The 17,653-nt window shown below is 37.1% G+C and overlaps 1 protein-coding gene across 4 annotated transcripts in view; it reads left to right on the forward strand.

Moving 5' to 3' along the window:
• The window catches only part of C3H8orf34 (chromosome 3 C8orf34 homolog), a 284,853-nt gene that overhangs the window by 231,772 nt on the left and 35,428 nt on the right, over window positions 1-17,653 (forward strand). The window contains exon 14 of one of the 4 annotated variants that reach the window (XM_085221228.1): window positions 7,441-7,459. The exons of the other annotated variants lie outside the window; for them this stretch is intronic. Coding sequence (XP_085077354.1) covers window positions 7,441-7,442 — 2 coding nt within the window. The 3' untranslated portion in view covers window positions 7,443-7,459. Of the gene's footprint in view, window positions 1-7,440; window positions 7,460-17,653 lie in introns of those variants that run through there. 4 annotated transcript variants of the gene reach the window in all.

The following is a 17,653-nucleotide window of genomic DNA, read 5'->3' on the forward strand; positions in this document are numbered from 1 at the left end:
GACAGAGTAGGACATGACCTACAGATTTATTTCTGAGAACATTCCTGCACGGAAGTTATGTTTATAGTGAGTGTGTATCCTCAATCATGCACTTAAAATGTAGATCAAACAATATTGCCAACATGTATTTTTTTTCACATTGTGAGTTTCTCCAAATATGGAGTCACATTTGCTGCTCTGCCAGTGTTTTTGCTGCGGTGTCTGTTTTATATTTGTGCAGTTCCTCTTCTTAAAGAATAGCCTAATGGCCAGTGTCTGGCTTAAATGTACACTGAAAATATTGGCTATTTCAGAGGGGTAAAGGATAACTAAACATGCAAAGAGTGTGTAGTGGTGAAGCACAGTATATAATGTTACTATACTATCATTTCTAGTATGTTCACATGGCAACGAGATACTCATTAATCATAGTGAATTGAAAATGGGCATTTAAGCAGTCAGTTCTCAAAGTACTTAATATGCTATGTGCTGTTCAGAACTCAGCTACAGTGGCTGTGTAGATAAGTATGTTCTGCATGTTTGATTCATTATTTGTTAATAAATAGTGATCAGATGAACAGTAGAAAACAAATACATAAAACTACTTAATCATTTAAAGGTCACAGAACTTGCTAAATGATAGGGTAAGGAAAACTGATTTATTCAACTCTGTCACTTCACATTTCAACCTAGCCTTTCATTTTCATTACTGGGTCAAGCTATGGTGTTATGTCTACTACCTGGGCATCTCTGACAGGTTTTTTTTCTAGGAAAAATGTTCTGATTCTTCCTGAAGGCTCATAATGCATTGCATTCAATGAAATAAAATTAGTCCACTTATCTGGAGAATTCGTGTGTGTGTGTGTGTGTGTGTGTTTTATACCATAAGAAGGCAAAAGCCCAATATCTGTCATGCTACTCAGTTTAGTTTATTTCATCCTCATCAAAAGACTTCATCTCTTTGGACAACCAAAACCCATTAGTCCAGAGGAAAAAGACTGAACTCTTGATAATTGAATTTAATCTTATTGAGTACTTAAACTGTGGCCAGGAAAAGCAAATATGTTCTGAATCAACGCAGTGCAGTGAAATATAAATGTTGAGTAGCTTATCTATTGAAGTATGTTGTCATTTTTCTGAGGTTTCTATCAAACTTTTAATCAAAACCATAGCTGAAAATTGGCCTACTTTACTATGATCATTTTTGAATGTTCTGTTCTGTAAAGTCTAGCACACAGATTTATAACATTTGAACATTAGTACTGCTGCCAACAGTCACAAGAAAGTTGCAGATTTCAGACACACATCATCAGTACATATTGTGTATCTACATCAGAAGCAGAAAGAAGTCTTTTGGAGATAGACTCAAATGTGTTTCAGTGGCTAAAAGCAATGATGGTGATAAGGTTGCAAGTTGATCTGGGAAATGTATTATTTTATTGAACAAGGAGGAATGAATTCATCTAGTCTGCAGCTGGTCTAGCTAAGGCATACAGGCCTGTATTAGCTTCTATGAAAATCAGTTCAGAATATCTATAGTTAGACTTCAGCTCTGAATTGCCCTATGGAGTGGTAGCACTAATTTAATACACTTTTCAGTGATTTGGTTTTTCTGTTGAAGTCGTCTTCGCGCAACTGGTCATCGTACCTCTTTCCTACATATATGAATAATGTGAAACACGTACCAATATATAGGAAAATGATCTCCATCATGATATGTCATCCATAATACCTGTTGCACGTTCCTGAAGTTCACACCTAAAGTTTCTTCAGGAAGAAGGATCACAGTACTGCCATGGGTTTATTTTGGGCTTCCTCCTAAAGCAAGCCCTGGCTTATGTGCTCTGTGTACTATGTACAGAGGCAGACTTGCCTAAGAGTAATAAGCGTATCTCTTTTGCCTAATAATACATTTGAGAATATCTATTTATCTAGTGATTTAGAAGAAGACAAGTTCATATAGAGACATCAAAAACACCTATCTTATATTTCTGCTGTCTTTGATTTCTATTAGAAACATAGATAAGAAATAACAGCCTAAACGAGAACCAGAAAAGAAGCTTACCTAATGCCAAAATGCATACTTCTGTACAGAACTTAATACTGTAAAATGCTGTGAGGTCAGTCAGAAGAGAAAATGAACATATGTACAAATGTATACAATAATAGAGATGTGTTTAATTAGTAAATTATAGAAGTTAAACATCCCAGAGAAGTTCTGATAGCTATAGACTGATCAGAAAATATAAAACATAAAAGAATATAGTTTTAAGAGATACCATTATCTTCATTCATTGTTACATTATTTTCCTTGGAAAACACATGTATGCTCTTGTTTTGATAATGAACTAAATGTGAAGAACTAACTTCATGATAAAAAAAAAAAAATAGTAGGTGGTATAAAATGTGTTCACTTTTTTTACTAGTGAGTCAACATACAAGTTGTTTGCTTTTATTAATTAAAAGTTAGAAAGTACACAGCATATGCATATGATGATCAGATGAAATACTGAGTTAACTTTGTTAGACATACCAAATTTGGAAAAATATTATTCAATTGGTAATCTTTTTGGAAATCTTTGGAAATCTTTGCTCACTGGTTACTGGCTTTGGAGCAACTCCATCCTGTACTCAATTTTCAAAGAATTTACATCTGGTTTCATGATATTGGCCCAGTGTTTGAAAGGTAAATAGGCATTCAAGCATGCAAGATACTAAGCAGAGTTAACTGACCACGATCAGGGCTTTCTCAGACAGTCACATAGTCAATTAGGGAAAAACTGACTCATTTATAGGAAGCATCCAGCTTCATTTTTCTTTATGTAGCCAAGACCCCAAATTACCCTGATGTGCTTGGCCGAATGTGTGATGAATAGGTTGGCTAGAGGAAGGAACTGGTACTGTCTGCAATTTCCATGGGCCTCTGGGAGGTCCGTGTGAGGAAATTTCAAATAATACTTTGAAGATGCTTCACTTGAAGTAGTCTGGGATTTTTTTCTTATTTTGAAATAAATAACATAAAGTTCTTTGGACAGTTGTAAATGATGAAAATTCCCTCAAAATAGTATATTGTTTTCTTTTTGATTCTTACCTGGCTCTTCTCCCTGTAGCATCTGAACAAAGTCTTTTGTGCCTCTTTTTTAACAGCAGTGATGTAAGTTGAGGAAACAGTGGTGTCTCAAGTAGAGGCTCCTACAAACTCTGGACTCTATCCCTTGGGGAGAACCTGCTGGGCACAAATTGACTTCTGGATTTCCAGAGGAAGGAAACTCAGTTTCGGCTAGAAGGACTCTGTGGTGACCAACACCCATGTCCGAGCTAAGTAATGGCAAATCCAAGCCATGGCACACTGAGTCTTACATTCTACTGTAATTGCCATCTGCACTTTCTATCTTCTAAACATCCTGGAAGGATATAAGGAAAGAGCCTAATAGTAACTTGTTCTAACCTTTACAAGACCTCCTAGTTTTAAAGCTATTTGCAGAGGGCATCTTGTTTACAAATAATGTTTTGTGTTCACAACATCCATTGGAAACCATTAGGTAACAGGGATCACAGAAGTGCTTCCAAGCCAGAAATATAACAGTCAGCTGTAACTAATAAAACCCAATTTCAATTGATTGAATAATTATTTTATCCATCCAGTTTTCTTTTGAAAATAGTTGCATCAAATAGTTTGAAAACTGTTCCAGATGTTTGTTGTTCTTTCACATTGGAAATGCATGACCAAATGGAAGATAGATCACTTGATCAATAAAAACAACATACATAAATATGACCTTGATAATCTATCTTAATACATCTGACAAGTAATTTCACTCCTAATAAAAGTAAATCTGAGAGATACTTTTCTCATGTAGATAAAAATTCATTTGTGGTTCTGTCTGTAGTCAAAGAATCCTTTCCAGCAAACACCTCTAGATATCTGACTGCAAGAGTCTTAAGCTTGGTACAGGTTCATCCTTCCTGACACTATTTAACTTAACATCAGATTACTGAAAGTCTTTAAGAACATGTGGGTTTTTTTTTTTTTTTTTTTTTTTTTTTTTTTGAGTGACTTTTGTGAATCAGACTGCTTCCTGTAGAGAATGTTGACTCTTGGTTGAAATTACAGGAAAACCAAAAGTGCTACCTTGGAAGTGCTTTCTCCATTATTCCTGTGCTTCTGTCCAGCTTCCTAGGTCAGATTACATCGTCTGTAAAGCACTTAAATGCCTCTTAGAGCTGTTAGATGGAGTGCACTCTGCAGAGGACAAAATGTCAGAGCAAAAAGTTTACAGATAATCATGTGGCTCTGATCTGTTGCTTTGAAATACTGATTTACAGCAGGGATTGCATTACATGTTAACATTATTTATATTTTTGACAGCTTAATAAGATTAAATAACACATTTACAAAAGTAGAGAAACATTTCAAAAAATGATCCTTGACATATCATTAAAAACTCTATTTTTAAGGTACAGTACTTCCTCAGAACTAAAACAAAAACCCAGCACAAACAAAAAGAACAGTGCTTTACCATGGTCTTGTGGATTTACTTAAAACACTTTTTTCCCCCCAAAGTTTCAGAAGAATCCCTAGGACAGTAAATAAAACAACCATTTTTAACTCCTTTCAATAGCCTTTAAGGAAGTAGATACAATGAACACCAGTTTATGCAGATAAACCATAAATAAGTGTCAATCTACATGGTAGAGCTCATTAGTCCTCATAGACTTGCTCCTTAGAAACAAAAAGTTCTGGGTAAAATCCTGGCTACGCTGAACTTAGAGGGGGTTTAATCACTGACTTTCAATAGCTTTGACTGTACTCATAAATCAAGAAATGTTTGGGGCTCTTCTCTGCACTGCTGAATTGAAGCTGGCTGCTGGGACTAGGTCCATGCCGCTTCCTGATCCCTACGCAGGAGTTCTGTGGGAGAAAACTATTGTCTAGGGCTGAATTCATGCCAAGGACTCTTCTGGCAATCAGTAGCACAAACCACTGCATCCATGGCCAGCAGGGCTAAAATTTCACCTTCCAGTCTATTCCAGTTGATTTTAGCTGTAGTATACATGTCCCTTGTTTCTTTGTTCCACCAGTAATTTCAATAGCTTGAAGATTAAATTAAAAACATAGGCACTGACTGATTTCAAATGAGATTTCTAGCATAATAGCTTATTAGCTGAAAGCTGAATTTTAAGGAATGACTCCTACTCTCAAGGAAAAAAAAACCTGTGGAGCAGTAAAATTTTAAGTGTCCTTAAAACTGTAAATGTTGAGCAAGTATTTTATTTAATTGCATACCATATGCCACATTTGGTCACATTAAAATCTGCGAAGTTTTTAATATGCTTCTTACTGCTCAGTAACTGGTACTTAGTTAAATATTTAATCTAAAACTTCTTTAAATACAGAAGTAGCCTACATGAGTTTCCTATCACATAAGAAAGGAAAAGTAAAAAATCTTTAAACCAACTCTTTAAAGTAAGTCTTTAAAGCTTTATAGAGTCAAAAAAAAAAAAAAAAACATAATTAGACATCACCTTCCCCTTGAATCAGTAAAAATTAGCTTATATATTCCATCTAACACCACACAATTTTTACAAATTCAGTTGTCTGATAGGGCAAGCTTAATATGTCTTTCTACCCAACATATTTATTTGAAAAAAAATTAAATTTGGAAGTATAAATACACCTAGATGCTTAAAAATGTTTTCTGTAATTACACATCTAAATGAATATCCTGTTTTTCAAAATTCTTCAGTGTGAATTATCTCCTATTGACTATACATTGTGTATTTTTTTCTCCCCTCAAACACAACTTCAAAGAGTTGGAGAAAAGGCTTTGTCTTGCATTTCAGAGTATTGTTTTTTCTTTTAATAGTTAGAAGCCATACATTTCTGAAGATATAAAAGACTCTACCGCTTCCTAAATCACATTAAAAGTTATTACAGTTATTTTTGTTGCCTTTCTTAAAAAGAAAATTGTTGTGAGGGGGAAAGAATTTTAGACCGTAGAAGAATAATTTGTTTTTTTTATTTCCTCTCTTAGATCACAAGGCCATAAGTAAATTTTGATTGTGGTGGAAGGGGAGTAAAAATATTCATTTAATGAGGTTTAAAACTAAACCAAAAACAAAGTAAAACCAGAAACAAAGCCATGAATTGGCCAAAAATAAATGAGAATGTGGAGACTCCCCTATTGTAACTTTCCTCAATAGAGCTGGGAAGTTTTCATGGGTGAGATGCAATATTTTCTGGCAAATCGTTCACTTGAATTTTACCTCTGTAGGCTGTTTTTTTTTCTTTTTTTCTTTTTTTTTCCTTTTTCTTGTAAAAACTGCATTGGAAATATTGAAGAAAATGGAAATAAGAGTGAGGTTTTTACTGTAAAATTAATAATCCATAAAGTAAATATTAGTACTTTGGAACCTTGTCAAAGTATCTTCAGATTTTTTTTTCCTAAATGCATTGAAATTTCAAAGCTTTTATTTTGTTAACAGAAGTCCCTCCTAAAGTCTTCCTCAACTCTGATCACAGATGGCGTGCTTTAAGTCTCTCTGATCACCAAGAGCATTAAATCACACTATCATCTATGATCTAGAGTCATCAATGGGATAAGGTACCATGAAAAGACAAAGTTAATTCTATTTCAGTAATTTTACTGGCATTATGGTGCCCAGGTACAACAGAAATTAATCAAGACCAAGAATATCAGACATCTGCTCTTTGAAAATTAGCATTAACGTAGTGTTCATTTTACACACAGAGATCTAACTTTTGCACTAAAACATCAGCTGTTTTTAATGCTGCTTAATATGTAAAATCAGCATATTACTTTGGCAAAGTTTTCTAATACAACAGTTCTAACATTATATCAGATACTAAAACTGTATCTATGCAGAGAAAATAATTCTCATCATGTTTGTCATTCTATGACAGTAACATTAAAAACTGCAGCATGTTTGTCACTAGAAATGCAGAATTTCTTCAATTTCTCCATTTCTTGTTGTTCAATTTCTTCCCTTCCTGTTTGCATTTTACTCTTGAACTGGACAAAGCGTTCTTGTCTTTTTTATCCGGGACCAAATTCCTACAAATAGAGATTCATCTGCTGTATAGCTTGCTTGTCACAGAACTCAATTGAAAGCTGAGAATCTAAACTTAGTATACTTACAGTGCAGGATAGAATACTTTGTTCTTATTGAGGAAGAGTAGATAACAAGTGGTTTTAATTGAGACTGTATTGAAACAGATCATGTTTTCCATTTCAGTTGGTTCCTTCTATAATTTTTAGAAGTTTCTTGAAAGCCACCTAAGTGAAGCATTCCTCCCAGTAAGTTTGTTTACTGAAACATTTGTGCAAACTAAACATCTGAAGAGGCATGTTACAAACATGACTCAAGTGGAAACTGAGGTTTTAAAGTGTGCCTGAAAAATTTAGTTATAATTTATTCTACTGTTTTTTTTCCCCTCAGGATGTTCCATCAACATCACATCAAAGCAAGTTGTTTCATGTAAACTGCTTTCTGGTAGGTAATATCTGGCTGTTTTCACCAGCTTCCAGTAGGGAATTAATGTTTACAAAACAAAGTGAAAGAACTCATCCAGTTGGTATCACATAAATCCAGTATCTACTGGAGCATTAAGATAACATGGTTTTTGTCAAAGAAAAAAAAAAGTAGCAATGAGTGGAAGTCTGCAGATACGTCTAAAACAGCGCCTGTGAGGCTTTGAGAAAGATAAGATTTCACAAGTCTTTTCCCTTCTGTAATGGCAAAGACATGAATTAGACCAAATCAATATTTTGTTGTTTTTTTTTTTTTTATGACATATTAAGAGATGCAGTTATTCTCAGTTAGTGGTATCCTTAGGAAAGAGACGGTTTACTGACTTTCTTCAGCTTTGCTATACTTCCTTTCTTACCCATCATTTCTTGAAAATGCACGAGTACTGCAGCTTCTGTAACATGGATTTGTGAACATGTACAACTATTATTTTACCTGTCATGAGGAGAATGAAACTTTTATCATCATTAATAAATGACTACAAAAGTTATTGCCTTCAGTGTAAGAAGCTGCAAAACCGAGATAATAAAGCATTCTACAAGATGTATAAGGAGAGTAAAAGCACTCCTCTGGTATAGTGAGGCAGAAATTCTGATCAAAGTGATGGTCATCCATTTTAAGTTGAATGATAATCATGGGAAAAAAAAAAAAAAACATAGATGAGCTTATTTGAGGAATTATAATCAAAGTTAGTAAAAGCTCTGAGCAATGAGCCAGATGATACTATGTGAGGTTGTCCATCTCAGCAGTAAGGACTTGACTATAATAATTTATGGACTTTGGTTTCCAAGAAAGAAAAAATGTGTATGTCTTTCCTCATGTGGAAAGTATGGGAATTAAAAGTTGAAAGAGGAAATAACTGTTCCCAGAGCTTTTCACATCAGAGCTGATTTCTGCATTAATAATTTCTATCACAAACAGTCCTTGGCTATGCTCCATGAATGCAAGGGAGCAATTTCACACACAAAAAAAAAAGAACCATTTTTCATTTACTTCTGGATGTCCTCTGTCTAAAAAGCAGTATTCCAGTAACAGATACTTAATGCGAAAGCAATGCTATTGACAAGTAAGATTAAATGGACTGTAGAAATGTCGAGTTTCATCCTAGATCCTAAGTAAAGATACTTGCCTTTGATCCCAATATATTTGCTGCCTTGAATACTGAAAATGTTAAAGCGAATTTTAATATTCTTTTTTTCTTTCCTTTCCTGGTAACTGCTAAACAGTGTTAACTAATCATGATGATTATTGTGCCGTTTAGTTTTCCCACAAAACCATCAGAAAGAAAATTTCTCAAATAGAAGAGCTGAGAGATACCAGTGAATATGAGTGAGAAGGATGTTAATAAAATTTTTCATTAATAACTGGCTTCTGGGATGCTACACAATAGCTACTGAAATAAATCCATGTTTTTTTTCCTATTTCCAATGGGAAACTTCATCTGACAGTCATGACTTTTCAAACATGATGGAAAGTGTCTTGGCAACTATGTCCTTCAGGACCCTGGGATGCATGTCATCAGACCTGATAGACTTGTACATGTTCAAGTTCATCAGCACCAAGTCTTTGCTGCTACATGCTCTTATTTCAACCCAGGTGCAGGGCTTTAGAGGTATTTTTGATTAGGAAAATGGTATTGCATATTCCAACATAAGGATGTTCTTTTCTTTCACAGTTTAACACACTTAAAGATTGATTTGATATTAGAGTAATGTAATCCAAATGTAATCCAAATCATATTCTCTAAGTACTAATACCCGTAATTAGTTTTGGCCACAATCTATGGCAAGGAAAAAAACAGTCTCTGGATATAATAATAGAGCTTTCTGAAATGAATGTTGTACATGTAGGATAGAAAGTTACCTTAGAGAAAAGTAATTTTAGTGAGGTTTTCATTTTAGCACCCAAAAGCTATAAATATTACATTCATATCCACATTTATAGCAGATATTACTGTGCATGTATTTGGATATCCATACATATAGCTATGCTTGAATGAGATACAAAACTCCTCATTTGCCTGAGTAAGCACTCCTGAAATTCCTGCCACATATTCAGGAACTGGATCTTAGTGAAGGCTTCCAAGACATGGTCAGCAGCTTCTGGGCTTGAAATCTTTTGCAGACTCAGCAGTTGGAGAAATGGGATGAAGAGGGAATTTTTGCCAGATGAGAGAAGGAAAAGCATTTCGTTATTAGAATGCACGGACGGGAAGTTGTGCAGCTCCTTTTGTATAAAACCATAATCTCAATAATCCTGTGTAGTGTTGACAGGTTCTTCCAACATACCAATCTTTGAAAATGTGTCTTTACGAACTCAATTGCAGTTAATTTAAAGGAATATAAAAAGAGTGGCTTTTCTGCTATCTCTTCAATGTGCCATATGGGTGGGACCAAAAGGCTGCAGTGCTTAAATCCTATAACTTATGCACAATATCATAAAACTGTAGGGACTGGGAGGGACCTCTAGAGAACATCTAGTCCAACCTCCCTGCCAAGCAGGCTCCCAAACCAGGTTGCACAGGTGGCCATCCAGATGAGTCTTGAATGTCTCCAGAGAAGGAGACTGCACATCCTCTCTGGGCAACCTGTTGCAGTGCTCTGTCACCCTTAGCATGAAGAAGTTCTTATGCACATTTGTGCAGAACTTCCTATGCTTCAGTTTATGTTCATTTCCCTTTGTCATAGCCACTGCACCACTGAAAAGGATCTGGCCTTGTCCCTTTGCCTCCCGCAACTCTGATATTTATAGACACTGATCAGATCCCTTCTCAGTCTTCTTTTCTCAAAGCTGAACAGGCCCAGGTCACTCAGCCTTTCCTCATAAGGGAGACATTCCAGTCCATTTATCATCTTTGTGGCCCTCTGCTGGACTCTTTCTAGGAGAAATTCCTATTTAGTTTTTTATTTTCTTTTATATATTAAAATATATCTTTTATATACTAAAATATATATAATATTTTTATATTTCTTTTTCTTTTTTATCTTCTTTTATTTAAAACAATAAAGGGGATAAAGTCTTAGCAGGATTGAAATCAGTAGCTGTTTTCAGTGAGAATTTTCACTCCAAAGATAGAGTCAATTCTTAGACTTTAACCTAAGCAGTTCAAAACTGAATTGTCTTCTCCAAGGTAGCCATCTGGACTCTCGTGTTCTTGTTGGTCCACCTTTTTTTTTGGAATCCTACCTTGCTGATTTAGGTTTTCCACTTTGAATGCAAATTCTGTAACTTCACATAGGCTTTGAAAAGTGCTTGATTAATGTTTAACGTACTTATATAGATTTCAATCTTGTAACAAACATGTGAGGCTAACATACTACTAGTTTTATATGGGGTAACATTTTTTGGATTTGAAGTGGGATTTTTCTCTCTTGTATGAAATTACAGTTGTTCCATAGAGAGGAAAATGAATGTCTCAATCTGCTCCGTGTTGCTTCTTAATCTTGTTCCTCAGAGTCAGTCTGTGGAGAAGGCCAGGAAAAGGACTAATAGATGAGCGGATCAGAGCGCAGAGCGTTAGAATTTTCTTTGGATTTCATCTTATTCTGAATCTGATGAGGTTACTTTACTGCCTAGTGAAAAGGATTAATGTTGGGCACAAAAAGCTGTTTTTGTGCCCAATATAACAGTATATAACAGTAGCAAAAAGTTGGTCTGAAAAAATTGATTATCATCAGCTTTGCATCCACAAATTGAACTGGTAAAATGCCAAATACTTTCTGCATTTGAAACTATTTGCATTGTTATTTTATTATATGAAATGTTTTGCTGTTGCATTGAAAATTTCTTGTATTACTCACTCTCTTTTTCTAGTGTAGGTCCATAGTACGTCTTTTAATAATGGAGAACCAATGCAAATACAATCAAGAATCAGACCCCAAACTTTCTCCCAGAACTTTTAATAATGAATCGTGCTAGAATTTGTTAACAATAATAGTGATGGTAATAGTAATTTTGATCTTTTTTTAAAAGAAATGAACCCAGGATCATGGGCTGCATAACTCTCATATCGACTTGATCACCATCTTAAAATACACTTCAAAAAGAATCAAAAACCTAAAAATCCTGGGAACTGGACAGATTGTAGTTTTGATGCTAGTTTTGATGCTGCTCTGATGGCTAGTTTTGCTCACTTAGTGAAACTATGGTGAGTGTAAATGGGTCAGAAGAATAGAAGTGAAAAATGATAAGTGTGGAGCCCCCAGTACAAAAAAGACAGGGAGCTGTTAGAGAGGGTCCAGAGGAGGACCACGAAGATGTTCAGGGGACTGGAGCACCTCCCCCGTAAAGACAGGCTGAGGGAGCTGGGCTTGTTCAGCCTGGAGAAAAGAAGGCTGCGGGGTGACCTCATTGAAGCCTTTCAATACCTAAAGGGAGCCTACAAACAGGAGGGGAGTCAGCTCTTTGAAAGGGTTGATAACTGCAGGACAAGGGGAAATGGTTTGAAGTTGAGGGAGGGGAGATTTAGGGTGGATGTCAGGGGGAAGTTCTTTACAGAGAGAGTGGTGAGGTGCTGGAACAGGCTGCCCGGAGAGGTTGTGGATGCCCCATCTCTGGAGGTGTTCAAGGCCAGATTGGATGGTGCCCTGGGCAGCCTGGTCTAGTATTAAATGTGGATGTTGTTGGCCCTGCATGGGGCAGGGGGGTTGGAGCTTCATGATCCTTGATGTCCCTTCCAACCCTGGCCATTCTGTGATTCTGTGATAAACAGGACTATTTATTCTGAATCAAAGTAGACTTCTCTGGGCACCAAAGACCTCCACTTGATTTACCCTGGAAAGCTTTAAAATGCCTGTGCAATAGTCCTGGTGACCTGTATAAGGCAGAGAAAAATATGACTATTTATTACATACATAGCTCAGATCCCTGGCCTGCTAGAATCACAAAACTTTGGCAGAATTGGATGTATGTGTTAACTAATAAGTGAAGCTACCAGGTAAAGTTAACTTTTATTTAGTATTGGTATAAGAGAAAGTGATTTCAAGTCATTACTTTTCATATTTTATGTTTCTGGAGCCAAAAACTCACAAGAAAGTTAAACAGTGGGGAATAAAAATTAGGAAACATGTCTGTGCATTTCAAGCACCTTCCTCACTTCTCTCTGCAGGACTGTCTTGGCTTGCTTAGCTCTGAGCCATCCCACAGCTACTCAAATACTGGTGCGTCGTATCCCCGAGCTGGCTGACGTGGGGTGATGTGGTGGAATAACAATGCAGAGTGCCTCTGTGATTAGAGGCTGGCCCTGTGCCAAGTGCAGGTCCGTTATGTTTGCAGAGATTCAAGGCATAGGATTCTCAGATGAGAGTACAGCACTGGAGCAGCACTCCACAGATGAGATAAGTGCCCTCATTATTCACACTCTGGACAGGATAAGTGCCTTCATTATTCACGTACGGATCCATGGTATATTGAAGAAAATATCTATCTGTATTGCTTACTCAGTCACAGTGCAGTACTTTATCAAGTTTAACATAACTGAATTAAGCATGCAAGCCCATGACATCTTTAACCTCTTTTCAAGTTGCTTCTACAATACCTGTGATCACAAGACTAAAAATAGAGCAGCCTGCTATATCACCAAAGCAAATGAGGTGCCATTGTAAGATTGAGGTCTTTTAGTGGAGGGGTGAATCAGATGTGATCAGATAAAACTACTTTTGATCATAACCGAATGTTCAGAGAAACTGCCACACTGTACATTTGATTTTCTGTCTAGTGATGTTTGAATCTGAAGGCCAAAATGGAAGGAATACAAATGAAACTAACATTATTTGAATTTAATATATAGCAAGAAATCAAGATACAAATACTTTGAAACACTGTAAGAGATGAAGGACATTTATTTTCTTAAATAACACTGTGTCATGGGTGGTATACAGACATTTATTTTACTGTTATAGAGAACTGATGATAGTTTTTATAACGGCACATGAATATCATTTTATTTTTATATATGTTAAAAAAAGAAAGTAGTCTGTGTTCAGATTTCAGTACATCACTGGGGCTGTTAAATCATTTTTCATACATAACACACATTTTGAAAGCTCTTTGGGAGAAGGCATGAGTAAGTGAAAATTCCCTTTGCAGCTGTTGCATCACGTTTCATGCCAGTGGGCTCACCGAGTGCCACTCACTAGCACTGTTTGGTCTCTCAAAAAAGTTACAAATCAATATTCACCAGATGAGAAAGAATAAAGATGAAAAGGAGCAGGAGATAAGCAAAGATCGTGCAGAATAGAACAAATCAAAAAGCAGTTCACAGACAATTCATATAATGGGCTGTGAGGACACATTAACACAAGTACAACAGCTGTCACCTTTCAAGAAGTGCTACCAAGTTATTGGGAACAGAGGGAGAGTAGAATGGTTTTCTGTATGCAAAATATGTCCCAAAGTTTCTACAAGCTTTTCTGATAGCGCCTTAATGTTACCTCAAGTTATAAAGCCTGCTATGGAACTACTTCATGAAGTACCTTCATCCATTTTGGCTTGGCCAAATCCTGTTCAGAGCTGTTATCCTGATCATGGGCAAAATCTGTGGAAGTGACTGGCTGCATTTACTGCTGTTACTTTGAAAACAGAGCAGGAGAGCTAACTGAAATGACTGATGTTTCTGCTAGGATGATAGAGTGGCAGCAGCATAAACAACCTTTCTTCTGCTATGAACAACTTCATTTGAACTGGTCATGTGCAGAAATATATGTCATTTTTTCCCAGTTCTAACTTCAGTCAGTGGAAAGGTTCTCAGCTGCGTGGGATGTGAAACACCTCCAAATAACGCAGGAAATTTACACTGACTGAATACGCAGACTGTCTGAGGGGAAGTGAGGATGCCTCAAGTCTGGAGGATTTATTTTTCAGCTAACAAACAGTTTACACCAATTCACTTAAGATGCGGAGCAGAAAAGATGAGGTCTGAGCCTCTCATGCTCTGCACAGCCTGTGTCACCATCTTGATGTGTGGCCCTGAGTTAATTTTAGACTTTGCCTCAGCACCTATCCTGCACAACAGAATAATATCCACTGTTTTTCTTGAAAGCTGATACCTTTAGACAGAAAAGAGACTCTATAAGAATGCTTTGTTATGATATGAATGCTAGTTTTTCACTAACAATATAATATTTGCCTTAAAGATCCCTGGATTTTTAAACCTGAGGAAGTCCCATAGATCAGACACTGATTTATTGGAAAATCTAATAGATCCATTAGTACGTTCCCATTGCTGAAATTTCATTAGGTAAATCAACATCTTTTGCTGTTGTTGTTATTTATGTAATATACCATGCACAATGCTAAATCAGAACACAATATCACTGTTATGTGCATTTCCTAATACAGAAGAAACGGAGTTACCTGCAGACATGGAATAATATCCATCCAAAATGTCCCAGCCTGAATCCATGAGGGCTACACCCAGTGCTGTTCCTGCCAAGATGTCTGGGTAACCTTGCTGGTGGTCCCTCTGCTGATTAGTGTTGATCACTCCCTTCACTCGAAGTCTCCATTTCCTTATTGAATTCACAAGGGCCAGATGCAGCAGGAGCAAGCAACTCCTGCTATCCTTGCAATAGTAATAAACATTTAAAATAAGCTAGAACACAGGCCTGTTCCAACACATTTAAGGCGATGATCAAATAACTGCCTATGACACATTTAAAGCACTGCTACAATTGGTGACAAATGGAGAATCACTATTTGCAGAGCACAGGCTTTCTCAGACAGTGCCAGCGCTCATCTGGGGGGAAGTACTGCACCTCTGTTCAGGAATATAAAGCAGAAGCACCCAAAAGCAGCTTGACTCTAGCCATATGTCACACATTTTGTCCAAATTTACTAACATAAATTAATAAGTGACCCAACCAAAACATATCCTTTGGTGATATTTCAAATTGTTGTTGATTTACGGACTGATGTATTTATACCACCTATCCTTAACTACGTCCTGTGTAGATAGATACAAAAATAAGATATCCTATCACTAGCATAAGGCAGAGTATGTACTGTAAGCAGTGCTTCATTCTCTTGGAGGAAATGAAGCTAAAAGATAAATGATGAGTGAGCTGCCACTTAACTAAATATGGTGGTTATATTTGAACAATAAAACAATTATAGGTAAAGCTATAAAATTTAGATATTGAATTCACCCTATAGATTTACAGTTGGAGGCCTATAAATCTCTTCTACTGGGAAATACTTACCATGGCTGATCTTCCTCAGCAAAACTGAAAGAGGGTAACAAATGCAAAGGAAAAGAAACCTGAAGCCTAAAACTTGAGGTGGCTCAAGTCACTGTATTGTTCTGTATTACTTTTACACAGACAAGTTATTTGCATCTACCAGCTCATATCTTAGATTTTAATTTGATCTTAAGAACAGCAGAGACCCATCTCTCTGTTGATGCTATGGGTAGTGACGATTTTTCCATCTTGCTTTGCCACTAAGCAGAATCCCAGAATGCTCTAAAGCCAACATTCATTCTGTTGTCTGCACTCTTAACTATCCTAGCTGAGTCCTTATTTTTTTTTTTTTTTCATGTTCATAGAAGTTCCCTCTTCTTTAATCTGAACATTCGCAGAATCACAGAATGGCCAGGGATGGAAGGGACCTCAAGGATCATGAATCTCCAATTCCCCTGCCACATGCCTCCCCATTTAATACCAGATCAGGCTGCCCAGGGCCCCATCCAATCTGGCCTTGAACACCTCCAGAGATGGGGCATCCACAACCTCTCTGGACAGCCTGTTCCAATACCTCACCACTCTCTCTGTAAAGAACTTCTCCCTGACATCCACCCTAAATCTCCCCTCCCTCAACTTCAAACCATTTCCCCTTGTCCTGCAGTTATCAACCCTTCCAAAGAGCTGATTCCCCTCCTGTTTGTAGGTTCCCTTTAGGTATTGAAAGGCTTCAATGAGGTCACCCCGCAGCCTTCTTTTCTCCAGGCTGAACAAGCCCAGCTCCCTCAGCCTTCATAGGAGAAGTGCTCCAGTCCCCTGAACATCTTCGTGGTCCTCCTCTGGACCCTCTCCAACAGCTCCCTGTCTTTTTTGTACTGGAGGCTCCACACTTGGATGCAGTACTCCAGATGGGGCCTCACAAGAGCAGAGGAGGACAATCACCTCCCTGTCCCTGCTGGCCACCCCTCTTTTAATGGTGCCCAAGATACCATTTGCCTTCCGAACTGCAAGGGCACGCTGCTGGCTCTTGTTGAGTTTTTCATCTATCAAGACCCCCAGGTCCCTCTCCACAGGGCTGCTCTCAAGGACTGTTCCTTCCAGTCTGTATGGATGCCTAGGATTCCTCCGGCCCAAGTGCAAAACTCTGAACTCATCAGGTTCACCTGGGCCCACCTTTCTAGCCTTTCGAGATCCCTCTGAGTGGCATCCCTTCCTTCTACCATGTCAACTGCACCACTTATTCATAAGTCATTTCCATTTCATACAATTTCCCTTTCTATTTCAGTCTTTTCAGCCCTTGTCTTCAGTCAATTCAAGTCAATTCATCCCTGCATCCAGACAGATAGATTCAAAATTTTAAATGTCTTTTTTCACAACTTTCCTAATGAGTCACATCCTTCAACACTTATTTGTTCAAGGCTTGGACATATGGTACTTGTGCAGAGATGCCTATCTTCATGTGAATGTGAATGAAGAAATCTGGCAGATAGATTCACTTGTCAACTTAGTCTCTATTCTTTTTCTACTTTTATTAAATTTATCCAGTACACCTGCTTTGAGATTGTGTTGTATCATATCACTAGCAGGCACTATTGCTGTTGTGGCAATAGTAATAGCACATAGTAAAATGATGCTGGACCTGACTGGGACCCATGGTTGCAGTAAAGGAGTAAAGAAGAATAGTCTTGAAATTGCTGTTTTTAATCAAGAAGAATTTTAAATATTTTTCAGTTTTTTAATGTTGAGTAACTTTAGGTTCAGCTTATTAGCTGTGGCCAGCTTCCCCACTTGGATGTTGATGTGTTCTCTTCCAATTCCAAACAATGTTTTTTACTTTCCTGCTTTTCAGCAGAACATTTCTACCTCTACACATACACGTGTGTCATTTGTGGTGTAGTACCCAGGCTAATTTGGTGTATATATTGTGAGGCAAATGAATCAGAGCA

Source organism: Meleagris gallopavo, chromosome 3 (genome assembly GCF_905368555.1).
Source record: "Meleagris gallopavo chromosome 3, MGAL_WU_HG_1.1, whole genome shotgun sequence".
NCBI lineage: Eukaryota > Metazoa > Chordata > Aves > Galliformes > Phasianidae > Meleagris > Meleagris gallopavo.